Source organism: Podarcis pityusensis, assembly GCF_964106645.2.
Source record: "Podarcis pityusensis genome assembly, chromosome: 1".
Classification (NCBI taxonomy): domain Eukaryota; kingdom Metazoa; phylum Chordata; class Lepidosauria; order Squamata; family Lacertidae; genus Podarcis; species Podarcis pityusensis.
The window spans coordinates 51,607,363-51,630,782 of record NC_138028.1 but is presented as its reverse complement, the minus strand read 5'-3'; the positions used below and the strand labels follow the sequence as shown (position 1 = coordinate 51,630,782).

The 23,420-nt window shown below is 46.4% G+C and overlaps 1 protein-coding gene across 4 annotated transcripts in view; it reads left to right on the top strand.

Moving 5' to 3' along the window:
* The window catches only part of MAPK8IP1 (mitogen-activated protein kinase 8 interacting protein 1), a 66,160-nt gene that overhangs the window by 26,447 nt on the left and 16,293 nt on the right, over nt 1–23,420 (top strand). For all 4 annotated transcript variants that reach the window (XM_081001692.1, XM_081001690.1, XM_081001689.1 and 1 more), the window contains one exon: nt 15,461–15,694. In XM_081001692.1, coding sequence (XP_080857818.1) covers nt 15,533–15,694 — 162 coding nt within the window. In that variant the 5' untranslated portion in view covers nt 15,461–15,532. The remainder of the gene's footprint in view (nt 1–15,460; nt 15,695–23,420) is intronic.

Here is a 23,420-nt window from a genome sequence, read left to right as displayed (position 1 = left end):
ACATCTCACACTCCCATAGCACATGAGGGATGGTTCTTATTTCCTGTTTGGGGAATTGTTTAATGTTTGATGTTTTATTGTGTTTTTAATAATCTGTTGGGATCCACCCAGAGTGGCTGGGGAAACCAACCAACCAACCAATCAATCAATCAATCAATCAATAAAATTATTATTCCCATAGCTAATTGCTAACACTAGAGCTGCTGAGGTTCAAGCCTCAATGACAGCCAAATCCTTTTGTATAGAAGCCTTTCTCCCTAATCCCAGATATATGCAAAGTGGTTATGGTTAATCGGTGATTAGGAAAGGAGCTCAGCACATGCCTGGAGGCATTCTTCTCTATGTTTACATCACACAGACCCGAGCATCGAAGCTGTTGTCTGGAAAGAACTTGTGATTCTACCCAAAGTCTGGTTTTGTAGATGAGACCTTCTGTTTGGATTGGGGTTTTTTCCCATGGAAACATTTCCTCATGTGAAACTTAAGGAGATATAATGGCCATGTGAGATTTGTACCACCACAGTGTGTTAGGCACCACCTTAGATCTGAATCTGCTGAAATGCACTTTAAATGAGCCCACAAGGGCTGCAGGGTGACTTGGTAGTGGCTCTAGCAGTACTATGTCGCTAGCGGATGCAGTGCTGATGGAAAGCAAACACAACCAAATAATCCAGCACTGTATCATGTACCTCAGCAAGGGAGGGGCATGATAGCCCATTGGGTACAAAAGTAATTCCTGCTCCAGGATCCCAACCAGCCTTCCTGGTTTTGCTGGCCCCAGAGCATTCAACCTGCCAGAACATGAATGGGACCTACCATGGGGAAGGGCCATAGCTCAGATCTGCTTTGCATGCAGAGGATCCCAGGTTCAGTCTCTGGCATCTCCAGGTCAAGCTAGGAGAAACCCCTGCCTGAGACCCTGGGGAGATGCTGCCAATCAGTGTAGACAGTATTGAGCTAGATGGACCAATGGTCTTACTCAGTATAAGGCAGTTTCCTATGCTCCTAATAGTAGTAAGGCAGGCATGGCCAAACTTGGCCCTTCAGATGTTTTGTGACTACAATTCCCATCATCCCTGACCACTGGTCCTGTTAACTAGGGATGATGGGAGTTGTAGTCCCAAAAACATCTGGAGGGCCAAGTTTGGCCATGCCTGTAGTAAGGGAAACAGGTGAAATAAAATTGCTTTTCCCACCCCTTTCTGGCACCTCTCCCTTGACAGAAGCACATCTTTCCCATCAGCCTTGAAGGTTGCATGTTGAAGAAGTCGGGAAAGATTCAGACGGCAATTTGAGCTGTCTGAAAGCCACAGGAGATTGTAAAATGGTGGAGTTTCAAAACTGCATGGTTTTCTGACAACAGAGGCAGAAGTGTGATGCATTTATTATGTATGCCATGCTAGAGGGAAGAAAGCTGCGGAGATGTAAAGAAAAGCTGAGAGGGTTCTCTGTCGCCAGAGGAAGTGCGTTCTCTACAAATGAGATACAGAACATTTCAGGCTCAGGGGGGGAAAGGACTTAATGGGCGACTTCCAATTAACCACTCTGAACTTCAACGTTTGGAACATGCTGGCTGTGACTGAGCCACGTAGTTTTGAGATGAAGCTCAAAAAGGTGCTTGAAGAAGAATAAAGGGATAGAAAACCTAGAAGAGATTTTTTTCTTTTCTTTATTTTTGTAAATGAGAAGTAATTTTTAAAGAATAAACTCCGGTTATGTTACAGCTGGGCAGAGTACATGGACACTGATCAAAACAAATACGTTGTGTATCCAGGCACTTTGCAGAGACATACTGAGAAAGAAGCTAAAAGGAGAGAGTGATCACAGCCAGGAAAAAAAATGCCTAAGACACAAAATTCTGAAAGAAGCTAAAATATGACTTAATGGTTTATATGGAACTGTCAAAAATTCCCCCAAGGGGCATCACTTATGGTGGGGGGGGGGGGGAGAGAGAGAGAGATTGAATACCCTGAGCTGAGGTTTCTACATACCGCATTTTTCCATGTATAAGACTAGGTTTTTTTCCTAAAAAATAATGTCCAAAATTTGGGGGTGTCTTATACACGGATAGATCTCCCCCCATTTTCTTAAATTGGAATCCCCCCAAATTGGGAGCGCCTTATATATGGGGGCGTCTTATAGATGGAAAAATATGGTAATTGTTTGAAATCAGTTTTGATTGTGCAGACTGTAGTCATTCAAAAATCAGAGCACCATTTGCAGAAAATAATGGGGGCTTGCTCATAAACTCAGGAGCGTGTTGGGTTTTCTACCTCCTTACAGTTGTGTCACTGGACTGGGTACCGCATAACGTTTCCATTTACAAGGGCAGCTGCTGTAGATTCTTCTGGTGCTTCTTCCACCACAAATGTTGCAGTAAAGAAGCCTTATTATGACTATTCCTTTTCCAGCATAGCAGGAAGGAATGCAGTTCCATGCCTTCCATTCTACCTGTCCAAATACCTTCCCTCCTCCCATATCTTCTCTGGAATACAGACTAAAGCCTGTTTGCTGCTGCTGCTGCCAGTGAGGAGGATGGGCAAAGTTGACACTTCAGCAGGAGCCACAGCAATTAGTTCTGTTGCTTTGGAGCTTTTCAAAGAAAATGCATGTTCTCTGGACTAACAGGTGGCAACTGCAGAGGGGAAAGCTATATAGAAGAAGGATCATTTGCTGTAACAAAACCTGTGCCCTGTTCCATCGTATACCAATTAAGAGTAACTTTATGGAGCATGGCATCACCCATTTTTGTCTGATGGAATTTAGTTCTGCTGCACTTCTATTGCATGGGGTAGAAGATGGCATTTTGAAACATCTTGCGTTATGTATGGGAAGTGTCTGTTTCACTCTAAAGCGCTGGTAGTTTCTCAAATAAGATGTGCCGGGAGGGTCTGGTCAACCTGACAGCCCTGTTCTCTGAAAGCAGGGGGTTAATGCTGAGAAAGAAGCTCTCCACACATGCTCAGTGGTACTGTTCATATTTATGTCACAAGGCCCAAGGCTGAGTGCTTGCATATGATTCTGGGGCCAGTCTCTGGTTTGCTCCACCTCAAATTAAGCTGCATGTAAATGGATCATGAGTAGCTTATAGAAAAGGGCATCTTGCACTGCTTCAGAGTGAAATAGACATCAGATAGGAAGAAACTGGACATGGGCTGCATTTTTTAAAAAAATTGTAAGAGTACTGCATTGCAGGGGGTTGGACTTGATGACCATTCCAACTCCGCAATTCTACAATTCCATGAGTGCAAATAACAGATGTCAGCAGCCTCAAATCCTGCCTGGAAATTCATGAACTAAAGACTTTAAAGCAACACATTTCAGCAAGAACTGAAGGCTAGAAAGGCACATCCGAGCAAGTTCATGCAAGGTAAAATTAAGATATTGTATTTGTTCACCAAGAAGAGCACCCAAGCTTAAACGTACATACACACAGCCGCAGTCGTAGCTGCTTTAATCAGAAGTTTGCATGCCAGAGAGGGTGTGGAAGAATGCAAACAAAACAGTTCTGCTCTGAGATAGGACCTGAAAAAAGTGCTCCAGGGAAAGTATAGATACTGTTCTGCAAAGTGTGGGTTTTGTTGCATGTAACCAACATGTGTGGTCCAGAACCCTCAGGGCCCATACTAAGAAGACACATCCATCTGTCCATCTCTTTGACTAAAGCTGTCTGACAGTGGAACAGGCTGCCACAGAAGCTGGTGGACTCTTTTCATTAGAAGCTTTGAAGCAGAGGCCAGAAAGCCACCTCTGAGGGATGTTGTCAGGGTGCCGTTCCTGCATTGGTAGCAGGTTAGACTGGATGACCACTGGGTTCCTTTCCAGGACTGATCCTATGGTTGCGCACACACTAACCTGCTTGTAGCACAAATGTATTTTTCTCAATCTGGAATCGTTCATGTTTGCTCTCAACATGCTGTTTTCAATCTAGATTGATTCTAGATACTACCATCTTACTAGGGTGGCTGTGGTTACTTGATATTAAAACCCTCTCCCTGATTACATCATCCATGCTTTTCCTTTCTACACATGCCCCAGGTGAATGAAGAAGGAAATAGTGATTGCCACCTTACTGCAATGAGCTTTTATTTTCAGAATGACAGTTTTCCAATGAGCACTTTTTTTTTTTTTTAATATAGATTTTTATTGGTTTTACAGCATTTTTTAAACAATACAAACAAATAAAAAGACAAACAAACATGTATAATTTCACAACCTTTTTTCCATAATCTTCGTTTCTCAGACTCCCCCATACCTCCCCTTTCTGCATCCCTGTTTGCAAAATTATTTCAGCAGCTTTTAAGCAATTTTATCAAATATATGTCCTCTTAGTCCTTTCTCTAACTTAATCTTATGTCACTGTTTCCCCTTTTCTCTCAGCACCTCGGCATTTTAGCATTCATCAATTTTATAATAGCTCTTAAGATAAATTTTAAATTTCTTCCAGTCCTCTTCCGCCGTCTCTTTCCTCTGATCACGGATTCTGCCAGTCATCTCAGCCAATGTCATATAATCCATCACTTTCATCTGCCATTCTTCCACGGTGGGTAGGTCTTGTGTCTTCCAATACTTTGCGATGAGTATTCTTGCTGCTGTCGTCGCATACATAAAGAAAATTCTATCTTTCTTTGACACCAATTGGCCGACAATGCCCAAGAGAAAGGCCTCTGGTTTCTTAGGGAAAGTACATTTAAGTACCTTTTTCATTTCATTATATATCATTTCCCAGAAAGCCTTAATCTTCGGGCACGTCCACCAAAGGTGATAGAAAGTACCTTCGGTTTCTTTACACTTCCAACACTTATTATCAGGCAAATGATAAATTTTTGCTAGCTTGACTGGGGTCATGTACCACCTGTAGATCATTTTCATAACATTTTCCTTTAAGGCATTACATGCCGTAAATTTTATACCGGTGTTCCACAACCATTCCCAGTCAGCAAACATAATATTGTGACCAATGTCCTGTGCCCACTTAATCATAGCCGATTTCACTGTTTCATCTTGTGTATTTCATTTCAGCAGCAAGTTATACATTCTTGACAAATTCTTGGTATTGGGTTCTAACAATTCAGTTTCTAATTTTGATTTCTCCACCTGGAAGCCCCAATGAGCACTTTTCAGGAGCAAAATATATACGCAATAGATCTGGTTTGTGTGCGGACTGTGGAGGGAAAACAACCCAGTCTATGTAAGGAAAACCATGTAGGGAAAACAACTCGGTCTCCATTGATTCTAGAATAAAATTTTGGGTGTACACAGCCTAAGATTCTTCCATGTGATCATCTTGCCAACGAAAAACCCTTTGCTAAAATGCCCAGTAAGCCTGAATGCCAGAACGTGACAGCTGATGGATTAGTTTCAACACACACTGACATCTGCACTAGAGCCACATTGCTTTGACACCCTTTCAGAGTTCAAGCCCACTACAGATGTTCTGAAGGAGACTTGGGACAGAATGGCTGTCTGAGACATATGCTAACAGAATTGGGACAGACGGTGTCAGGCAGACGAAGGGATGGTAGGTTTTCAAATGGTTGACTAGAAATTTACGACCTTCTGCGGTTGCAGTAGCAGAGCTGAAAGGGATGGCTAGCACCAGTACGCTTTTGTCTACTTTCAACAGTGTGCTTTGCTCTGCATAAAAGTGTGTTCTTAGAAATCCACGTGAGACAAGTTGGGGCTCGGGAAGGTGGGTTAGGAAAAATGGGCTTTACAGGAGGGGAGCAATGGAGAGAGGTATCTCAGAGGTTCCCCACTGCTGCTATAGCTGGATGTATAGATAAATAATCCTGAGCCCTGCCCATATCGAGCTATACAGTTGCCAGTTCTTAGGGCCTTGTTTTGTCTAACATTGTTTTATTCCCTCTCACAATGGAAGCTAGTTTGTGAGGTTGTGGAGCAACTCTGTCATACTGCAGCACAAAGTAAGTTTGAATAGTTTGCCATGCTAGTGAAAAGAAGTGATGCTGGGGTGTTAATCATTGTGCCACATTTTAAACCTTCAGTTTTGTTTATACCAGTTAATCGGGAAGGACCACAAAATAATTACAATGCAGTTTTGAAAGCGATTCATTATTGCATATAGCCTGTTCTCCTCTCTTGGCACACACACTCCTTTCCGGACCTCCAACATTTCTGGATAATGGAGCTCTCCAGACAGGAACTTGATGCTGCTCTGTCTATTACTTCATAGTGCACCTGCCATTCTTAAGTGCACCATGTAAAGTAGACAGCTTGATGATCCCCAGCCCAGCTCCCCAGAGGCAAGCAGTGACTGCTCATGCATATGAATGCTCTAAAGATGTGTGCTGTATCATCAGGAATAAATAGGGGTTTGGAAGAGGAGGAAGAACTGAGAATGGAACTCGGATCTACTTACGTAGAGGAAAGACTGAACTTTTCCGCTGATATGATTCCAACATAGTATCAGGAACTCAGGCAAAAATAAGAAGATTTTTCAGTGAAAAATACTCAAAATTGTATTCTGATTAAAGATAGGATGGTGAAGCTAGAGTGATATGGCTAAGCACACACAAAAAAGTTCGTGAAGTTGTAGTATTTTCTTGTAGTAAGTTCTTGAGTTGTAGTATTTCGTTGGCCTTGCTGTGCCATTAAACCCCAGGGAGGAGAAGAAAAAGAAAAGTCTGAATGATCTGTTGTCCATGGAAATCATGATGCAGCAATTCTTAGTGCAGCTTCAGTGAGCTGCATATTATTAAATCTATACTTACGAAGAACATAAATCTGGAAAATGGATCACAAATCAAGGTCGGGCAATTGAGAGAAAAGTGTAGCTCTCATCATAAGGCAAACTGGGAATGGCACAAAAGCAAGCATTTATAATAGGGATGGAGAAGCTGTGTGCCTCCGAATGTTGGGCTCCAGCTTCCATCAACCTCAGCTAGCAAAGTAGCCAGGGATGATGGGAGTTGAAGTCCAACAACATCTGGAAGGCACATAGGTTTCCCTTCTGTAATTTGAGAGATTATGTAGTATATACTATGCATGCATCTTACACACATTTAACATGTGCAATTTCACCTATACACAGGCAGGGAGGAGTTTCTCCCACAAGAACTTGTGGGATGTCCTGCAAGATTTTGTGAGAGCTTCCCTATCATTCCCGTAGTCAGAGTGGGCCTTGCTGAGAAGGAAGGCCAAGAGCTTAAAATCTCTTTTTTGCATGGGGAACCCCAAGCATACCAAGAGCTTTTAAGTTCTCAGCCTTGCTTCCTAAGAGTGTTTGGGGGAGACAAATCATGAGTCTGTGAATTAACTCAGGATAACGCAGCAGGAGAAGAAGGATCAGGGGAGAAGCGAAGTAGCCAGGCTTTTCTTTCTAGGTACCTGCACATTTTCTTGCACTCTCTAAAATCATGGTTTGGTTGAGCACTATATGCAAATGAAGCCATTTTGTGGCTATAGCTTTGCAGTGCAGTAAGTGGTCTTTAGGAATATGTGGCGGATAACTTTGGCTCATTTCTTCGCTAGTAAACATATTGATGATAGAAAGAAATTTCCCTCAAGATCAGTGTGGCTATTGACCCAGAAGGAATGGGATTGTCTTCCAGCATATTATGGGGCTTGGCTCACTTGCTTGAATTACCTGGATCTGTGTCTTCTGCAAAGACTTTTCTGTGGAGCACATGCTCCCTTCATGTGTTCTTATGTGTTCTGAACAGTGTCAGGAGATGAAGTGTACGGGTGGTAGTCTGGGTATGTTTGGTTCCAAGGAGTTAAAATCAGTGTATCTTTGTCTCCTTTCAGCTCTTTGGTTTTAAGACACTCTGGGGCTTTTAAAAAATGGTTGTACAGCTGTACAAATGGTTTCTTTCTTGTTAACTTAAAGCTCTTGTTACCTTAAAGATTCCTCATTTACCACAGAAAGGCATTGAGAAAGATATTTCCTGTGTCATAGAGCGACCCAGTGTATAATATTTACATTTTCAGAATGATCCATAGGCATTTCAGTGGAGACACTTTGGGGATTTGGTTTTGCTTACCACTGAATTCCTTATGAGTTCTAACAAGAGTTAGGAAAAATTGCCGTGCCCAGATTGCCTTGGCGTTACTTCCTTAAGCTATTCATATTCATTAGATTACTGCAACATGTTGGGCTGCCTCTGAAGACTGTTCAGAAACTTCAGCTGGTAAAGAATTTGGCAGCCAGGTTCCTCATTGGGGCAAGACAGTTTGAGCATATTACACCAATCCTGGCGCGACTGCACTGGCTGCCAATTAGTTTCAAGGCTCAATTCAAAGTGTTGGTTTTTACTTATAAAGCCTTAAACAGCTTAGGACCACAATACCTCAAGGACCGCCTTTCCCCATATGAACTGATTTGGATCCAGTGCTCATCATCTGAGGCCCTTATTCGTGTGCCTGCTCCATGAAAGTTCCAGATGGTGGCAACACGAGAACGGGCCTTTTCTGCATTTTTTGAATGCTCACCCCGGGAGGCTCGCCTGGCATCTTCATTACATATCATTAGTCGCCAAGCAAAAGCGTTTCTCTATAACCAGGCTGTCAGGGAACTGCCATCGGAAGGAAGGGAAGTGAAAGGGCTCACACAGGTTGGGAGAGACTCAGCAGCTGAAGAGGGAACCAGTAGGGGGAGAGGAGCTGAGCTGAGGGAAAGGGAGCTGGAGGGATGGCTCAGAGACACTTCCAGCGAAAACAGTGGGGAGGTTTCAGGACCTCCTGTAGGGACACCCACTCCTCGCCGGAAACTGTCACGCAGAGAGTCCAGAAGACGTGTTTCCGTTAAGGAGCTTTTATGTTGGAAGCGATTCCGAAAGCAACCACTGTCGGAATCTGCCAGCGACTGACGGAGCCATGTTTAAGGGGCTCCGTTACAGACAGAGGTTTGCAAACTTGACCAAACTCTGAGGGACTAGGATTTTACACACAAGCAGCTCATCGTCCCATCACAGCATTCCGACAGTCTTCGTGAGCAGCTTGTGCAGGAGAAGGCATCATGAGCAACCCAGCCGGAACCGGAGAAGCAGGAGCTGGAGCGGGTCCAAGCCTGGAAGAAAGGTACCGGGTGTTGGAGGTCCAGCTAGCGCTGCAGACGGCGAGGCTTGAGGAGAGGAGGGCTCAGGATGCAGACAAAAAGGGGAAAGACACCCAGCTCGTCAGAAAGGTACCAGGATTGGTGCAGAAGTTTGGGGGGGAGCCCAAAGACTATCATGGCTTTCGGACAGAGATGCAATATGCCCTCAATCTGCAGTTTGATGAATTCCCTGACGAGGAATCACGAGTGGCTTTCGTGATTGGGCATCTTGAAAAGGGGGCGAGAGACTGGGTTAGACCCCTGATGGCAGCGAATAGTGACGTCCTAAAGGACACGATGAAGTTCTTTCGCGCCATGGATCTGATGTTTTCCAGCGATATTGAACAGGGAGTGGTCCGCAGACAGTTAATGGCTTGCAAACAGGGGAGCCGATCTGTCCGTGAGTACTGGACTGAGTTCACCATGTTGATCCATAAATTGGGGTGGGATCTATCGGCGGAACCCATTCAAATGCTCTTTGAAGAAGGGCTTTCTTCGGCTGTGAAAGACGAACTTTCCCGGGCGCCCAGGGCGGAGTCTATGGACCAGCTGACCAAATCAGCGCTGACCATAGGAGCGCGCCAGGAGGCGAGAGCATTGGAGAGGCGGGAAGGGAAGGGGGAACGTTGGAAGGAGTTCCGCATTCCAGACATTCCAGAGCCAACTTTCCCGCCGGCAGAGCCGATGGAAATCGGAACAGCGCGCGCGCGCGCAGTTTCAAAGCCCAGTGAGGGGGGAAAGAAGGAGGGAAAAGGCGCCCGGAAATGCTATCTCTGCCAACAGCCAGGTCACTTTGCCAGAGTCTGCCCCCAGAGGAAGGAATGGCAAGGGATGGTAGGAGCTGTGGAGGGAAGAGAGGAAGAAATACCGAAGCAAGTAAAAGCCAACGCCTGGCTGCCACCGTCGGGGCACAGCAGCCAGGCCAAAGAGCAGTGAAAGTGCCCACGCCAGAACCTCCTAAACCCGCCCTAGTGATAGAAGTGGCGCTAGAGCTGCCAAACGGACACCCTCTAAAGATAAAGGCGCTGTTGGACTCAGGCAGCTCCTGCAATTTCATGAGCAAAGAGTTTGCAGCTGAACACCAGATACAGACGATCCCTTTAAGCAACCCCCTGCAGGTGACCACGATCGATGGCAGGGAGCTGTTGGGAGGAGAAGTCAGCTTGCAGACCGTCCCAATGATAATGAAGGTGGCAAGGCACACCGAACTGATAGCGTTTAATGTGGCCACCTTGGGAGGAGCTCCCATTATATTGGGGATGAGCTGGCTAGCGTTACATGATCCGCTGGTGGGCTGGCATCAGAGAGTGGTTTCTTTTGGTTCAGCACATTGCTTAGAACACTGCAAAGAGGGAAAGGGTTTGGCAGGGGCCCAAGCCACCCTAGCAGGGACTGAAGTAACGGAGAACGTGAAGGTACCACGACAATACGCAGATCTCCGCGACGTCTTCAGCGAAAGGGAAGCTGACCAACTAACCCCGCATAGACCCTTTGACTGTCAAATAAATTTACTCCCTGGGGCACAGCTCCCTGTAGGCAAGCTGTACGCCATGTCAGACAGAGAGATGCAGGAGCTAAGAGAGTTCATTGACAAGAACCTGAAGAGAGGGTTCATCAGAGAGTCCAGGGCGGTGGGGGGCAGCCCAGTGTTTTTTGTGGATAAAAAAAACACGAACAAGCCGAGGCTTGTGTGTGACTTCAGGGCCTTAAATGCAGTGTCAGAACCAGTGGCTTTCCCTATGCCCAGGATTGACGACATTTTGACAAGGGTCAGGAAGGGAAAGATTTTTACTAAACTGGACCTAAGGGGGGCGTACAACCTGATACGAATAAGGAAGGGGGATGAATGGAAAACCACCATGTTCACCCCTTTGGGGGCATTTGAATATTTAGTTATGCCCTTCGGCCTACAAGGAGGCTCCGCGTGCTTTCAATCGTTTATGAACCATGTCCTGGGGCCTTTGCTTTACAAGAATTGTGTGGCCTTCTTAGACGACGTGTTGGTGTATTCTGAGAATGAGGAGCAGCATGTGAGAGACGTCAGAGAAGTGTTGAGCAGGCTGCAAGCCAACCAGCTGTGGGTGAAACTGGAGAAGTGTCAGTTTCATACCAAGGAGGTGGAATTCCTGGGGTATCGCCTGTCAGACAAGGGATTGGCCATGGATCCCGGCAAGGTCCAGGCGGTGCTGGAATGGAAAACACCCAAAACAAGGAAGGATGTGCAGAGGTTCCTAGGATTTGGGAACTTCTATCGTAAGTTCATCCGAAACTTTGCCCACCTGACGGCGCCCATTACGGACTGTCTCAGCAGTAAGAAGAAGTTCGTTTGGACTGAGGAGGCGGAGCGAGCATTTGAGGAACTAAAAAGGGCCTTCGCCTCGGAACAACAACTCCTGCATGTGGATTTACAAAAACCGATGAGAGTGGAAACTGACGCATCAGACAGAGCTATTGGGGCGGTGCTTCTGCAGCCAGGGAAGGAGGAGTCAGAGTGGAGACCGTGTGCTTTTTTTTCGCGAAAGCTGAACAAATCCGAGAGGAACTACACGGTGTATGACCGAGAACTACTAGCCATTCATGAGGCGTTCCGGAGATGGAGGCACCTGCTAATTGGCGCACAACATAAGGTGCAAGTGTGCACTGACCACAAGAACCTAGAGTATTGGAGGACGGCACGAGTGCTCAACCAACGGCAAGTGAGATGGGCCCAGGAGTTCTCCAAATTTAACTTTGAGATTTGTTACGTGCCAGGCCCAGAGAACATTAGGGCGGACGCTCTCTCACGCAAACCTGAATATTTGGAGGGGGAGGGAGCACCCGAAGAGAGACATGTCATTCCAGAGGACCGCTGGGTGTGTGGGGCGGCATTGGTGGGACAAAGAGAACTGGTAGAGGAAACAGAGAATGATGAATACGCCCAGAATAAGCTCAGAGGTCTTAGGGGTGAGGGAGAGGAACCAGGGGGTTTCGAGGAAAGAAATGGAGCTTTGTATTACAAAGGGGCACTGTATATCCCTGAAGGAGACTTAAGGGGGAGGGTACTCAAGCAGTTGCACGACAGCCCCACGGCGGGGCACTTTGGACAACACAAAACCATGTGGTTGGTCACCAGGGAATTTTGGTGGCCTAAGGTGAGGGAAGATGTACAGGAGTATGTAAGAGGGTGTGAGCAATGCCAGCGAGCCAAAGGGGAGAGGCGGGCACCGGCGGGGCTATTAGAACCCTTACCAACCCCAGAACGACCTTGGGAGGCAGTGTCGATAGATTTTATGACTGATCTGCCGAAGTCCAAGGGGAAAACAGCCATCATGGTGGTGGTAGACCTACTAACAAAGATGTGCCACTTTGTAGCCTGCTCGCATGCAGTCACGGCGGAAGAGACAGCGAAGTTATTTGTAGAACACATTTTTAGGTTGCACGGGGTGCCATTGAGGGTGGTCTCAGACCGAGGAAAACAATTTACTTCCAGGTTCTGGAGGAAGCTCATGAGCTTACTGCAGGTGGAGGTCAACTTTTCGACTGCCCGGCACCCTGAAACCAACGGGCAGGCGGAAAGAGCAAACGGGGTCCTCCAGCAATACCTGAGGTGTTATGTCAATGACAGAGAGAATGACTGGGTAGAAAAGTTGGCGCTGGCGGAATTTGCCTACAACAATGCCGAGAATGTGTCCACAGGGATGAGCCCCTTCTTGGCTAATTATGGGTGTCATCCCAGGGCTTTCCCAGGGGGAGAAGGGGAGAGATGGGGTGTCCCGGCAGCCGAGCATTTTGTAGAAGAAATGGAAGCAATCCATCGTCAGCTCCAACTCAACTTAGAAAGGGCGAAGGAAGAATACAAGAGGCAGGCAGACAAGAACCGAAGGGAAGGTGAAACCATAAGGGTGGGAGATAGGGTGTGGCTGTCAACCCAAGGGTTGCCGTTCAAAGGAGGTTGTAAGAAATTAAGACCCAGGAGATTGGGTCCCTTTGAGGTCATTCAACAGGTCAACCCAGTGGCTTTCAGGCTCCGGTTACCCAACCACATGAAACTGCACCCAGTATTTCACAGGTCGTTACTGTCACCGTATGAGGGGGGACGAGAAGGGATGGCCACTCAGGGACCGGTCATAGAAGAAAGGGAATGCAGCAGCCATGTGGCAGAAATCCTCGACGCCAGATGGAAGGGGGATCAGGTGGAGTATTTGGTAGCGTGGGAAGGAGAACCGGAGTCAGAAAACACTTGGGTAATGGCAGAAGATATCAATGACGAGGTATTGATAGAAACGTTCCATCAAAGGTTCCCAAGGAAACCTCAGCCTGTGGAGAGGTTCCGGAGGGAATACTTTGGGACCACCGATGAGGAGGAGGAGTTGGAAGGATTCTCGGAATCGGAAGGGGAAGGGGAGATGGACTCTGAGGAGGAGGAGTACTTCGAGACCAGGAACCGCAACAGGTGGAGAGAAGTGTTCGGGACATCGGAAGATGAAGGAAGTTCATTCCGGGGTTTTGCCTCCTCACCGCCCGTAGAGGAGGGGGCGAGAGGGGATGAAGGGGGCCCTGGAGGGGAGGTGGATGTCAGGGAACTGCCATCGGAAGGAAGGGAAGTGAAAGGGCTCACACAGGTTGGGAGAGACTCAGCAGCTGAAGAGGGAACCAGTAGGGGGAGAGGAGCTGAGCTGAGGGAAAGGGAGCTGGAGGGATGGCTCAGAGACACTTCCAGCGAAAACAGTGGGGAGGTTTCAGGACCTCCTGTAGGGACACCCACTCCTCGCCGGAAACTGTCACGCAGAGAGTCCAGAAGACGTGTTTCCGTTAAGGAGCTTTTATGTTGGAAGCGATTCCGAAAGCAACCACTGTCGGAATCTGCCAGCGACTGACGGAGCCATGTTTAAGGGGCTCCGTTACAGACAGAGGTTTGCAAACTTGACCAAACTCTGAGGGACTAGGATTTTACACACAAGCAGCTCATCGTCCCATCACACAGGCCTTTGGCTGATTAACATTCTGTGGCCCTTTAAATTTGTGGGAGGGGGAGTTACTGGTTTCTCTTGGTTTTATTATGTATTTGGTGTTCTTATTTTGTATTTTTATGTTGCAAACTGCCCTGTGATTGCCAGATCAAGGACAGTATAGAAAATTAATAGTCGTACCTTGGATCCCGAATGCCTTGTGTCTCAAACATTTTGGTTCCCGAACGCCACAAACTCAGAAGTGAGTGTTCTGGTTTGTGAACGTTCTTTGGAACCCGAATGTTTGACTGGGCTTCCACGGCTTCCGATTGGCTGCAGGAGCTTCCTGCAGCCAATCGGAAGCTGTGCTTTGGTTTCCGAACATTTTGGAAGTTGAATGGACTTCTGGAACGGATTCCGTTCGACTTCCAAGGTACGACTGTACATTGATTGATTAAATATGGACCTACTAGGCACTCTCCAGTAGGTGGCAGCTGAGGTCAGGATCAATTTTTTGTTTTTCTAGAACTTGCCCTCTGCACCAGGGATACGGAATCTATGACCCTCCAAATGTTTCTGGCTTACAGCTCCCATCATCCTTGACGGGAGTTGGAGCATCTAGAAGTTTACAGTTTTCCCCTTCCTAATCTACCCAAAACCCAAGTTTGGATTGCTTAGTTGCTAGAATTGTGACAGAATAGCAAGAGCATCTGTAGCTAAGTTTTGGAAACCTTTTTGTTTGGGCAACCTAGGCTATGGGTAAGTCAAACGTCTGGCAAGTAGCCTCACTTTAAAAGATATCACATGAACAAGGAGGTTCATGGTCGAATGACTCCCTCATTGTATACAGTATGCACTTTAAACTTGTGCACATTCTGCTGTATGTGCTTGGCAAAATTATTTTTAGAAATTAAAAAGGGGGTGGAAAGGGGGCAAGTGTCCAGGAAAAAAAGACTTTGGCGATTGCACCCAATCTCTGCATACAGAAAAGCAAGCATAGGACTGAGAAGGCTACGTCAGAACCCTTTCCTCAGTATCTAGTTTTCTTTACTCAGGGGTTCTTTGGATGAAGAAGCAGTCCCATCACGTGATCCTCTGCCTGCATCCCAAAGTGGGGTAGTCCAGGCACAGGTTTACCACCTGAGAACTTTTATCTGTATTTCCCTGACTTTGTCCTGCAGAAATTATTTGTTACACAGTGAACGGAGGGGGTGGGAGTACGGTGTCCCAATTATTTGTTAGGGCTGCTGCGAGGAGTGGTTTGTAAGAGCTTTTGATACGGTGACAAGTCGACAGCTTCTCTTCTAGGTGGCTTTGATTTGGAGCTTTGATGCCCTTTCACAAGGAGACGGTTGCTGCTGATGAATTGCGACTGCCTGACCCACCCTCCTCTGCTTCCTAGCCTTATTACTGCTCTCATTCTTTCTCTCCCTCACTCTCTCCCTCCCTCCGTCCCTGTTTTATATCCTGGCAGAGCCATGTGAATCTGCAGACCAGTGGCGTTCTGGGAGTGGGTGGAGGGGAGGCCAGCCGGCTCCAGGCAGAGATGCTTCAGCTAGACCTGATTGATGCTACTGGGGACACCCCAGGCGATGAAGGGACGGCTCCTGAGCCCATCAAGAAGGAGCCCCCGCCAGTGACCATGGACACCTACAGACCCAAGCGGCCCACGACGCTCAATCTCTTCCCACAGGTGCCTCGGACGCAGGTGAGTCCCTCAAGCGAGAAAGGGGGTGAGGTGGGTAGGAGGGCAGGAGAGGGCAGGGTAGGAATAAGACAAGCACTGTGTCTTAGATCTGAATAAACATGTTTTGGATTGCTCTGTGATCGTTCCCAGTCATTATCAAGCAGAAGAGGAAAGCTGATAGTTTCCCCCTGCAGAAATAAGTCAGTGTCTGCAAAGCAAAGAAAGCATGTTCACCTCCCTGAACTCAAACCTCACATTCCCCCCCCCCCATAGTTGTGTTGCTTATGGGCAAGAATGTGCTCTAATTGGTGGGGAAAGCTGCCAGAGAGCCTTTGGGGTGTCTTGGAGCTCTGCATGCTTCATCTTTCCATAAAGATTGTGAGAGTCAGTGGTAGATTCTGGGATTAGAAGGTGGCAGGGGTGGGGAGACTGGGTTTCAGTGCTTTATTTCTGAATTGAGATGTTCTGGGGCTCAAACCACTGTAGACGTTATAGTCTTTAAGTAGGAAATGCTGCTGTACAATCCCAAGATTGTGTGGTGTGTGCACATGTGTGTGGGGAGGGGGGGAACCTGTTAGCTGTGAGAGGAATGTACTCTGAACATGCTCAGAGTTTAACATTATTTCTGTTCAAAATATGTTCTGAGTCTGATAGCCAACAGACTGTGGATTAGAATAAGTTTTAATGAGTTAAGAAGGCAGGGAATCCATTTTGGAATGGACACCGTTTTGGGGAAGCGAGAATTACCTCCCCAGAAATGAGACCATAGGGATAACATGCTGGAAGTGGTTAATCCCTTTACCGGAAGACGTTTGGCTGGGATAACAGCTCTGCTGATGAAGGGAGGCTGTGTGCAGTGTTTGTGTGTGCAAGAGGGTGTGGGTGGAAAGAAAGGAACAGCTCATTCTCCTGCATTCTCAGTGGGGCTTACTCCTAGGTAAGGAAGTTAACACTTCCATATCCTTTTGCCTGGGAAGTATCAAACCATTCCACAACATCTCTTCTGTGCATTCCCGTCCTCAAATGAGTCACGCAAATGATAAATGCCAAGTTTCCTCTAGAAATTCTTGGCATGTATACTGGTGCCTTGTTGTTTAATTTATCCTGCGTCGAAATGGTTTATAATGCATTCGGTCCATGGTGATCTTCTCTTCTGTTGAATGGCTATAGAATGGTGCATTGTTTTGTGCCTAAGGAATGAAGCTCTAAAAAGCACCAAGATTCTGGACTTGGCCCAGAGAATTGTGAGGCCATCTTTGGCCACGCCAGAGTTGTCTGTAACCTGTTGCGCCCTAGGAACCATTGTCAGGAAAGATATACCCCCTGAACAAGATTAGACACCTACCTGGGGATACTGGTCAGAATAACTTAGTATTAGTTCAAAGGGGATTTGCTCAGAAAAGAACAATGTGGGCACAGAAGAACCAAAATTACAGAGGGGCAGCCATGTTAATCTGTTAAAGTAAACACAAAGAATCCTGCAGCACCTTAAGGACTAATGGAATTATAGTAGCATTAGCAGACTGTACCACACTTCATTACATTAAAGGAGACAAAATATTCCAGTTAGCTCTGATGGCTAGATCATGGTGCTGATAATGCCAAGGCTGTGGGTTTGATCCCCATAAAGGCCACCTGTATGTTTCTGCATTGTAGAGGGTTGGACTAGATGGCCCTTGGGGTCCCTTCCAACTATGATTCGATGGTGGTGTAAGGAAGAGCACTTACGATGGGAAGCAATTTTACCAGGAAGTGGGAAGAGAACTTGCTGAAAGTATTCAAAAGGGAGCATTTATTAGAAGTAACAGGAAATGTGTGAGCAGTCCATTTTGGCTATGTAGCGTGATACTGGAAAGAGTTTTTAACTGCCCTATATCTGCAGCACCCCTCCTCCATCCGGGAGCAGGAGTGTAGATTTCAGCGCTCCGTGCTGTAACTGTTCGCAGGCTAGCCACCTGCAATCTCTTTATCTGCCTCTCTGTTGTTTAGTCTATAGAGCAAGTAGGGTTCCACATGCAACAAGAGACTATTTTTAATCGTATGCTGTTCTGGGATATTGGCTCCACTTACTATATAAGAAGATTTTCACAGTGACGTTAGCAATGGAGAGTGCACCGAAAGGCAGGTGCTGCTCTGTGCAGCAGATGGTGAAGACTCCATGTCTCTCTCTCTCTGTGTGTGTGTGTGTGTGTGTGTGTGTGTGTAGGTGGGGGCTGGGAATTGGTACCATTATGCAATTGACAATAGAGGCTATTAAAGCTCCAGCTGAAGAGCTGAATGGCTTGGGCTGGAGAAAAAGGGGACAAGGATAGAGCCCTCTTACCCAGCTTTTGCCAACCTGGTGTAACTCCCAGCTTGGCCATACTGGCTGGGGCTGATGGGACTTGTAGTCCAGAATACCTGGAAAGTACCAGGTGGGCCAAAGCCACTCTCATCATAGCTGCGCCTCCAACTTCTATAGGAGAGTAAAATTGGAAAACACCTACTGTCATAGTCTCATGCACCCTGCAACATTCTCTCTGGTGCCCAGGACCATGTGTAACTCGGCTGTACCCTGAAATTTCTGCAAGAGATACCCCATTTGTTGGCTTTAGCACTCAGTGCCAGCAGTTTTGAGCTCTGTCTTAGAACCAAACAAGATGAGATTGAAGAATAGCCGTGTTTGAATTTTCACAGCAGATGCACCTGCAGAGACAGCCATTATGATGAGGACCACAATCCTTGAGCAGGACCTACTGGGAAAGGTGTCCTAACAAGTATTGATAGTATACAGGCACCCAGTGCAATTCCCAAAGAATAGTTGTAATACGTCTCCACTTTGGGATCCCATACAGCAGCTGAGCTGTTGCATTTTGCACTATCTGCAGCTTCTGGACACTCTTCGAGGGCAGCCCCGTGTTGAGGGCATTGAAGTAATTCAGTCAGGAGTCTATCAGAGCATGAATAACGGTAGCTACCGTAAGTTATCTCAGTTCAGGAATAGCCATAGGTGGTGAACCAGCTGTGGCGGGGCGCATAGGTGCCGGGGGGGGGGACACAAGCTCCCTCAGTATTTCTGATGGAAGGGCCAGGACCCCACAAAGTTCTGTGATGACATGCGTGCACACCATGAGGCATGCTTGCATCACACACACAAGCCACAGGGTGCCCGCACCTTGGGGCATGTGCGAGTGACACCAGCACACCATGAGGCATGTGCGCACACTACAAGCACGCCGTGGGGCATGCTGATGCCATGGGGACCTGGTGTCCCTCAATTATGGGGGCAAGGTGGCAGCCCTGGCTGGGCATGTGCACACCTTGCCTTCCTGGACATCAAGTCTCGACTTAGAATCAAGGAGCACTGCCTGCTCCATATCAGTGAGTGTGAATCCCTCTAGAACAGGTTGCTTACCCTGTTCCTGGGCATAGGAACCACATCCCATCTTGTCAGGATTCAGCTTCAGTTTATTGGTTCTCATCCAGCCCTTATGGCTGCCAGACTTTGGGCTTCACCTGACTCAGATGGTATAAACAAATAGAGCTGGGTGCCATCCACAAATGCCTATCTTCTCACCCAGCAGTTTCATATGTGTTTAAAAAGTGTGGGGGAACAAGATAGGTGCTTGATGATGAGTCAAAAATTACTCTGCAGATAGCAGAACCATCACAGTACAGTGCTCCCCACTCTCAGTTTGTAGGGCTGCTCCAGGAAGATACCATAGTTTCTGGTATCTAAAGCTGCTGAGAGATCCAGGAGAACCAACAGGGATCCACCTCCCCTGGTATAGGGGCTGATGAAGGGACTAATCTGACTGATCCCTTCATGATGGATGAAGGAGCTGATCTGGCTTGCTTTACCAAGACTAGGGTGAATGAGCTGGGTGGGCCTGTCTGGGTACTTGGTACAGCACCAGACTGAGGCGAGTGTGGTGTTGTTGTCGTCCACAAAAGCAGAATCTCCTTTTCCAGAAACCTTTTGATCTTGGGATGGGGTTCAAAGGTCTGCCCCTGGTGTTGGGCCAGAGAGACTGTATGTTTAAAGGAGACAAAAATACTATTCTTGTGGTTTGTGCATGCATACTATCCCTTCAAACACATACTGATGTATTATGTTTATTTCTTTTCAATAGAGGGGAGGTGGGATTTCCAGTCCAAGATGCTAAATCACCAGAGTAATGTTAATACAAGCTTACTGCCGCAGGAGAATGAGAGTGGTCTTGGGGAGCAAAAACAGCAGGGTGGTGAGGGTTATGATGCTGCTCACTGAGAGTGTGTGAGAAAAGGGTTTTTTTTTAGGCCAAGGCAGGCCAAAAACATAATGCAGTCCTCTAAGGTGAGTCCCCCACTCTCCTACTAGCTAAGAAATTCTTTCTGTTTCCAACTCTTCCCTTGGAGAAGGAGTTTCAAGTTTGGGTGCAGGAAGAGGGTTGTGTGGGGAGGGCAGTCCTCACAGGTGTGAGTGTGATGAGTGATTTTGACTTGTCCGTGTTTCGCTTCTGCATGTGGGAGTGGATAGGTAGAAGAATTCACAGAAGGCTATGTATGGCAGGTACAAGCAGCCATAGGTGTTGGGGGAATAATGAAAATTAAATAGCTGTAGGGGTGTTTATGAACTAGGTGAGTAATATTCATAGAAGTTAAATATGGCCTGGAGTAAGCGGTGATCTCACTTGCTCCCCTCCCCATACACCTAGTGCCAGGAAGAGCCAACAGAAATGAGTAATTTCCCAGATAATAAAGGTGGCAATTTACGTCATGGGCTCTTCCTCAGCCAGGCTGCCTTGAGCAGGCTCTGTGGGTGCCTTGACTTGCTGTTTTAATGTACTTTTCCCTGAGAGGGAAAGCTGAATATGTCTCCAGACTGACTTAAACTCTCCTTTTATCCTGTTGGTTTTGCCTGTTCAGGAGCAACAATAATGGCAAAATCTGGATGCTAAGATTGTCCGTTTCCAAAGGAACAGGCAGGAGTTTCCAGGGCACTTAGCTATGTCAGCAGCAGACCTCTCTCCAAGCTATTTCTGCTGCTCTGTCAGTCCAGCTATATATCTGATTTGGGGGGGGGGGGGGTGCAAAGGCTGGCACTGAGAGCTGGAGTCTGCAAGTAACCCTTTCAGGCCTGGAATTTCCTGAAAAGGCCTATAAGAGCTGTAACCCAGATCACAAGATCTTATTTTTATCTGGGCAGAGTCTCACTTTGCCAACTACCGTTTTCTTCTTCACACATGGGTTGGAGGAATATGACATTAATTTTGGCAAGGAGACAGAGAAACAGCCATGGTCCAAACTGTGGCATTTCAAAGCTAGTTCCAGTGCAATTCTCTGCATTCATGAGACTTCCCCAGATCTGGCTTCCGGACATAGCATCATCAGTCAGCAATATGTATGACTGATCTGTTCAGACAAAATACTTTCAGGCACACAAATGCATGGCAGTCGGTGCTGAAATAATCCTGTGGAGAGAAATCCTAGTTCCAATTTCATTTATTTATTTAGATCTATCCTTTAACCTTGTTTACACACTTTATGGGCCAATATTGCTGATATGCTTATCGTCCCAGCATCCAATAACAAGGAATGTGTTCTTAACATATTTATATCTTCGCTGTCTTCTGTACTGTACCTGCACCTGTTTAGTACATTTTTAGAATTAATAATAATTTCCCCGATTCCATGGCACCAGTCAGATTGGTTCTGAGAGTGCTATAAGAAAGCATGTTTTATTTTATTATGTTATAGCATTTAGAAACTGCTTAATATTTTTAAAATCTCAAAGCAGTACGCAACTTAAAAACAACATCATTAAAACAAAAATACAGCATATTTGTTCTGTGAACCTCCCTAAGACCTCCAGGTATAGGGCAGTATATAAGTAATAATAATAATAATAATAATAATAATAATAATAATAATACCAGTGAAATTGTAGTATAAAATGAAGAATTAAGGCTAATGAAGACAGGGTCAAATAAGTTAGAGAAAACCTGGGAAAAGGTCCACCTTTGTCTGAAGCGAATGATGGTTGCTGCTTCACATACGGCAGAGAGAAGAAGCCCCAAGGCAACATCAGATGAAAGGTGTGTTCATACAGAGGTTTCTTTCCTCAGTCGGCTAGAATTGCTCATTCTCATTACAGTCCCCTTTTCACATTCATAATAATCATATGTTCACCTCCTACATTACAATTCTTGGATGCTGCGTTTGTCTCCTCCAAAGTCCCTTTCAAGTAATCTAATAAATCGGAAAGATCACAACAGATATCTTTGTTTTCTAATGTATGTGCAAAGTTTTATCTCCAGCGTTCTCTGTGTGGTGTTTCATAGACTTTATCTCATGTCAGCTACCATTGATAATTGTACCATTAAATCCAAATCTCTCTCCCTGCTAGAGACACTCGGTTGCTCGAAAGGAATATGCTTGCTGGGCAGTGTGTCAAAATGTCCTGGTGCAGTAAGGATCTTTTGACACTGCATCAGAAGCATCACTGTGTTGCAGTGCAGAGCGACTGGATTGTCAAAAGGGCATAAGGATAAGCATCCAGCTTCCAGCTCATCCCTTTCCCTCAGACTTTACAGCACTGCTCTTGCGCTGAATGTGATTCCCTTCTTAGTAATTCCCTCTCATGAAACCAGATGCCGTGTCTTCTTCCAGCAACTCTTGGCCAATGTTCCTATCTCCAAACACACCCAACAAGCTGCAGCAGAAATTGCAGAGTCAGCAAGGCCAGTCTGAGTGAAGGACCTTGTACCACTAGTGTCAAGTATCATGGGTGGAGGAATAACTATGTTACAAGCTCTTCAGGAACAGGGAGCCCTACCCCTCTCCAGATCATGAGAGCTTCGAGTCTTTTGTCTGTGGCACATCATGCAGAATGCCCTCAATCACCATATTGAGATGGTTGCATAATGCCTCCAAAGAACTCTGTTGATTCCTGTCACAAGTGTATGATCTCATAATCCCAGTCTCTCGTCATCTGAAGTGTGTGTGTGTGTGTGTGTGTGTGTGTGTGTGTGTGTTGGGGGAGAAGCTGCTTCCTTTTCTGCTAGCCCCTCCTCTGGACATGCATTGGCAGAAATGGTTGCTGTTCAGGCAGCTTGAAGCCTGTGCAGTTGCCACCGGGAGCCACGCAGAGGCAGATGGGGACATGGGCTCCTTTGCCCCAGCACAAGAGCAGCTTTCAAAGCTACGTTGGCAGCTAGTGGCAGCCTCTCTCTTTCGTTGGCTGCAGAAAAGACAATCTCTTGGGACAGTGCATCCCACTGCCCTCCCTTCTCTTCCTGCCTCTATGTACTGCTTCATGCAGGTCCCGGGGCATTCCTTTCATACTGCAATCCAGCAGTACGCCAGGGAACCAAAATGGCTAGGAAACAGTGCTTTAAGTCTCCAAGGCCTAGGAAGCTTCTAGCTGCAGGTTTAATTTTATTTTACAGGGATATTGAGAGGAGCAAATGAAAGATTCCAAAGGGCTGCAGAGGGAAGTTAGGCTTGGGCAAATGCAGCTGAGGAAATAATTTAACATAGAAAAAATAATAATCTAATTTCAGCAAATTCAGCAAAATGGGAACTGGGAGCAGCAAATGAACAAGGGGACACATGAAATGGCTTTTAGAGAAATTTGGGGGTGTTGTTCTGGAGTCCATCAGAAGTTTGCTTTTACATTCATTGTTTTCATTCAGAAAGTATGCATGCCTTTTGTTAACCATCGGTGCAAGTATGTTTCCTTGCCCCTGCCTCTCCCATTGTACATATGGTAGTTTTCTTACTTGAA